At 39.2% G+C, this 6235-nt stretch overlaps 1 protein-coding gene across 1 annotated transcript in view; it reads right to left on the reverse strand.

Moving 5' to 3' along the window:
* Positions 1 to 2251: 2251 nt before the first annotated feature.
* The window catches only part of LOC106522380 (vitamin D3 receptor A), a gene marked incomplete at its 5' end in the record, with an annotated part of 7495 nt that continues 3511 nt past the window's right edge, over positions 2252 to 6235 (reverse strand). The window contains 1 exon segment of the mRNA XM_014015361.1: positions 2252 to 5931. Coding sequence (XP_013870815.1) covers positions 5678 to 5931 — 254 coding nt within the window.

Genomic DNA, 6235 nt, shown 5'->3' on the forward strand with positions numbered 1-6235 from the left:
TTTTTTTTTTTTCAGGTTCATTGAGCACTCGTACGTCAGATCTAGAATCAGGTTCTCAAACTGTGGTTTGTGTACCTTTAACTTAAGGTGCCTCTACACAGATTTCATATTAACCAGTTTAGATGTTAGGGATGCACCAATGCCATATTGTTTTACAAATGGAGTACAATATGAGCRCTAATAAAAATCATTACGCTTTTTACAATTGCTTCGAAAACCGAAGGTTAACTCCTCAAACAGAGCCTAGACGATAATTCTCGAAGTCGGCACGACGTCATCCATTTCAACCTCCATTTCAGATTTCCAGTTCAGATCAACAGTTGTTAGCAGGTAATGTAAAAATATTAGGGATGCACGATATATCGGCATTAATATCCGTATCGGCCGATATTGGTCATTTTTTTAGAATATTGGTATCGGTCCGATATGTATAAATGGGCCGATATTAACGTACGATATTGATTTCCCACTTTTTAGCTTTGTGTTTCTGATTGGTTGAGCAGCATCTGTTTGATCATGATAGTGATATTGATGCTGCACTGCCAGGAATAACTGAAGTAGGGAGCCATATCAGAGGTCTGGTCATTTATTTATGGTATCAAAAAAGACCCAAGTGTGTTTGTGCGTTTATGTATAATATAATTTGTGTAATATCGGTAAATATCTGTTATCGGCCATAACAATAATTATATTGGATATCAATATCGGCTGAAATTTTCATATCTGTGCATCCCTAAAAAATATTGTGTGCATCACACATATTTGTTTGGTTTTCCCTCCTCTTCCCTTGTGTGGTTTTTAGTTTTTCTTTTGTTAAAGGTAGCGCAACTGTGTTTGCCGCATGATCGGTTTCACCTGTTCCCCCGTGTTTGTCTTGTATGTCTTCTTGAATGGGTGTTCCTGAACTGCCCCCTCCCCCCTTCCCTGAATGTACAGCACCTTGTGAATTTATTTCTGTGAAAGGAGCTATATAAATAAAACTTTACTTATTTATTCAGATTTGTAAGACTGTTTGGACACGAGGAGACCAAACATAGTGACGCGCAACAGCGGCATACTGTGTCACATGATCGGGTCACACAACGGATCCGTCATCGCAGCTGAAAAGACACGGCCTCTCTGAGACTGTTGCGACTTTTGTGAAAAGYGGAGACTTCAAACTATACACCAGTTTTTCATTCGTGTTGATAGGCCAAATAAAACTGGAGTTATGATCAATAGTTTACACATTTTTGTCCTGAAAATGATCGTCCTATTTGAAGCACGTTGCAGGAAACAGGGTAGTCTCATGGAAAAAAAAAATCTGCAATCTGCCGTCAGACTCATCTTTCTCTTGAGCCAAAAAAAMCATAAAACTCTCAACCTCCTTTGTGATGTAAGCCCAGTTATTTGTCAAGAAGTAAAAGATCTACAGGAAGAAAAAGGTAAAATGACACGATGGTTAAATAACGTTTGGTGGTAAAAGACTCGGGATTTATATCAAGCGTGTTTGGATTTTATAATCAGGATGTAGTTTTGTCTTTAGTTTAGTCAGTTTTAGTGTGTTTGAATAAAAACCAATGAGGAGATTTTTGAACGTTATTTTACCCGAAGAGGAATGCTCAAATAAAAGGTGAGCATCACACTGTAGTAAATTAACATCAGGTACTATGGTACTGGAATACATTCGGGTATATTTATACGGTATCAGACCCAATACTGGTATTAGTGCATCCTCCGTTTGGCTAGTGTCWTTTTAAGTGGAGTAAAAAACTGCCAAATTTTCCTATAATAATGTTTTTTGTTTCTTTCTTCTTTAACAGGCCATTTAAAGTTTGAGAACCACTGAGCAACAATATCAACCATTAGTGTAAAAGTGATAACCAGGTTTGTCTTGAGGTATAACGCTCCAAACTTTGAAAACTATAATTTTCAGAAATGATTCCCAGAGACACGTCACCAATCAGCAGCAGAAAAATAAGAGGTAAACAAGAAACGAGTCACTCGCTGAACCCTAAAAACCGTGCAGACTCTCGCCCCGTCACCCTGTCCTGCATTCATTTTGATGATGTAGATGTTGATACTGAGCATAAGTTTTAGCTGATAAGTATTTAACAAACCATGATTGTTAAAAAATCTGAACTCTAAGAGCTGTGAAGTGAGACACGAAGCAAATAAAAAAAAAAAGATAATGTCACACTTTGGATTTCAGAGGCAACATCTCAGTCTCTGCACGCTACGTCTGAACAACCAGCCCCTACTTCTACATGCGGCAATTTTAAAAATACTTTTATCTCCTATGATCTTTATACAAATTTTACACAGTCTCGCGGAGGTCCGATCCGAAAGGGTTAAACAAGACAGAGGAGTCACTTTAAAACGTATCCAGTTCCACAGCAGCTGCTCCCCTGAATCCCGGATTCCCATCAGGCCTTGGTGCATCAGATTTCCAAAGCAAAGATTAGCKGGCTGCTAACTTAAAGCTATGAAGATAAATCTTGCTGTAGCGGTCTATCGTAGAGGAGGAGGTGGTTAGATGGTAGGTCGATGAAAGAAGAGGCACGCCAAAGATGTTTCTGCGACAGTTCGTCACTGGCTGGATCCTGTATCAGTTCGSTTGAGGCAGTGTTACTTTATGATCACTTGAGTGTCTTTGACATGAAAAAGCAAGCTGCATGTTTACACAGACTGCCTTTCTATTGACATTGCAATGTGATGGTTCAGATATTTCCATTGAAGCAACAGCTCCGGGGTAAAAACGTTTCTCCTTCCATCGAACAGGTTTCCCTTCCTTCCTCACCCTCACGGTGAAGTTTGGTGACTTTAAAAATGAGGAGAAACAAAGAGGGAGCTCGATCATGCACACTCGAGAGAGGCTCCAGAGATTATTGTTCATCGTGAAAGGAAAAAAAAAATACACAAAAAATAAACATTGTTCCAGAGCAGAAAGCCAACCTAGAAAGTATACCCAGCCACTCAATAAAATCAAGAATTTTGACTAAAAAAAGATAGTTACCAAAGTGAAAATATACTGTATATATTGTCATATTGTTAAAAGCTTATTGATTTAAAGAGAGAAAAGACGTACATCCATTATCTTGGACTGGACAGGCAAAATGTTTAATAGCAAGAACTTATTGAGTTGTTTGGGTGTATTAATAGTCTTACAGAAAGTTACATGTGTTTACAGTGGTGTTTTTTATGTATTACGCAGAATTTTTTTTCAATTAATTAGGATTTAGCTAAAATTTTCATTGTATTAAGTTGATCAATCCTGCCAGTTCTGACCTTTTTTGAAGGCCAATTTTAATACCATCAAGATACATTTTGGCTGTTTAAGCTGTAAATAAGCCATGTCAAATAGCTAATTTGAAAAACCACAAATCGTCAACACAGCACTTCATTAAACAACTCACCAAGTTCCTCGGATTTTGCTCGACTGTCCGTTCAAGCTGTATACAATGAAGGAGTTAGTCTCTTAATTGCATATACAAGAGCGTCTCCAGAGCAACTTCCCACCAACAGTTCAACTCTTTAGTATTTCACCTACACTAGCTTCTATTTACAGACTAAGCAAGTGGTATTTACAAGGTTCTTCCACAAGGGGGCGATCCAGGCCTGCATGAGGTGTGAGCATGCACCAAGTCAACAGAAACATGATATGTAGTGATAAAGTAGTGATGAACCTTGCTTATATGGCTGGTGTTGAAATGACATCAATGTGACAGAAAATTTATCGTCCGTTCATAAAAAAGTATTTCCCATGCTTCATCTCTCTCTGCCCTGCTTTTAGGAGGACCTGAAGGATTTCTTTCCCAAAGCAAGACACTGTACACTTTTACAACTATACACTGTTACCGCCTTTAAAATATTGACTTACTATGCCCTACAAAAAAAAATAATAATAATAAAAACACTAAATTTAATTACCTCTCATGAAAGATAAATGCGTATCCAAAAATGTAGTTATCTTATAAACTGTACGATTTTCTGAAACTAATTTATAGGTTTTTCATGATTAAGTGAGCTTAGGAATGAGAATCGTATTAGCTTTTTTTTTATGTTTATCTCTTAGCTTCCTTATGCTGTTATTCAGTATGATTACAAATCACAGTGATGCCTAGAGCTTCAGAAACAATCTCCGTCTCCTGATTGTAAGCTTACGCCACATTCACACACACACACACTCGCGCACACTCACACACACGCCTTAAAAACCAAGAAAACAAATTTATCAGAAAAAAACTTTCCCTGAGGCAACAGCTGGCAGCTGGTTTCTGTCCAACTATCTAGCTCTGTCTTAGCAGCAATCCAAAAAAAAAAAAAAAAAAAGCCTAACAAATATTTCTGAATAATAGCCACCCACAAAAACAAGAAATTATGCTCGCGTAAGTCAACCTACAAACTTCACAGGTCCAAAACGATCGGAAAGTTTAACAGAAAAGTGCTTTGTTGCACAATACCTTCAGGTAGAGCCTGAAAATGCACCCCCTTGTGGTCCATCAATTCCCTCACACACTGTACACGTAGCAAAAATAGACAGGCTTCTCATCTCTCTCAGCACGCGTGTTCACGTCATTTTTGATAACGTWTACATACGTAACTGAGGAGGAGCCTCAAAAACCTCTATATTAATCAACACTCTCAGAAGTATTTCTTTCTATACAGAGTACAATCAAAGAGTCGGTGCATCCGACTCTTTGACCGATACCATATGCAAATATATGCTTATACTTATAATATTCACTATTTAAAATTATACATACATTCTTCTTTTGTTACATTTTCATTATGAACAGGGAAACACAAGCGTAGCACCTCCCTCCATCTAACCGCCTCCCTATTGTTCATCCAAATTGCACCTTTCTCCTCCTCGTTCCCATTCTCAACCAGCCGTCTTCTTTTTAATCCGTTCATATGAACATATTCAAACGGCAGGACACACCAGATATCGCACCTGTGTAAGTATTTATAAACCTATAGTCCATGTTTTTTTTTTCTATTACTTTACTAAGAGCTTGCTTATGGCCTCGGATGTTTAACATATTTGGATGCCTTTGCTGTTAAGAACTGTAAACAAAATGTCTGTAGCTATCTACACAGTTTATTACCCAGCAGCGTGGGTAAAAAGATGAAAAACGGAGAGGGGGGGAAAAAAAACGCAGAGAAATGTCATGAGGATGATGGTGAGAGGGATGTGACGAGCACATCCATCGGGTCGTCTCCGCTGGAGGAGAAACTGCCGGGAGCAGAATCCAGCAAGAGGTGGTGATGATAAAAATTTGGATTTTGATGAGGAAAATCTGAGGATGGGTGAGTTAAAATACCTGCATATGCAACTAAAAAAATTATGTTATGCAATATTGTCTTTACAAAGGTTAGGGTATATTGTGGTGATCCATGTGTTGCAGGGAACAGTCAGCGTATTTAGATGTCATGATTGTGAATCCATAGTTGTGGTTGACGTTTCGTTTAGATGATCTGGGAAAGAGGGCGGGGTCACCAGATAATGAAGAGATGAAGATATTTGTCTACATATGCGGCCGTCAATTTTCCCCGCTTGTTTAAAGTCTGTGTTTTATTTTTTTAAATGAAAGCTTCAGTTTTCTTGAGGAAAAGACAGCCAGAGTTGGTTCAATCATCCGGTGTGTGATGAGTGTGTGTTTATGCAAACATTTATCCTCCTCTTCCTGCTGTGCTACGACACCTCGCTGCCAAACACTTCCAGGACCAGCGGGGTGAGCTGCATGCTGTGCTCGGGCTGGAAGGACAGCGAGCGGTACTGCTTGGAGTGCTCCTCGTTCAGGCTGCGCAGGTCGGCCAGCTTCTGGATCATCTTGGCGTAGAGGAGGCGGCCCCCCGGGTGGTTGACTCGAATGTAGGCCTGTAACACCTCAGACAGATGGTCCTGAAGCTGCTCGATGCGGGCGTGGTCTTGAACGCCGGGGCGGTCTGCAGACGGACAACAAAAGCAGATGAGTGCAAGAAGTGTTTGGTCCATTTGGCCACGTAGTGAAATAAGTGGCACACATGAGCAGGCAGAACACAAGAAATACTACAAATGAGATGAAAGGAGAAAAAAACATTAGTTAGAACACTTTCTGTTGCATCTGAACCCTCCTGTTATGTTGCAGGTCAAATCGACCCGTTTTAAAGTTTAAATTTTTTTTAATAGTTTAAAGTGTTTTTTCTGCATCAAACTTTCTGTTTGTCTTAATAGGTATAATTACATATAAATTACCCCCACATTACATCG

This window comes from Austrofundulus limnaeus, unplaced genomic scaffold, assembly GCF_001266775.1.
Source record: "Austrofundulus limnaeus strain Quisiro unplaced genomic scaffold, Austrofundulus_limnaeus-1.0 Scaffold128, whole genome shotgun sequence".
Taxonomy (NCBI): domain Eukaryota; kingdom Metazoa; phylum Chordata; class Actinopteri; order Cyprinodontiformes; family Rivulidae; genus Austrofundulus; species Austrofundulus limnaeus.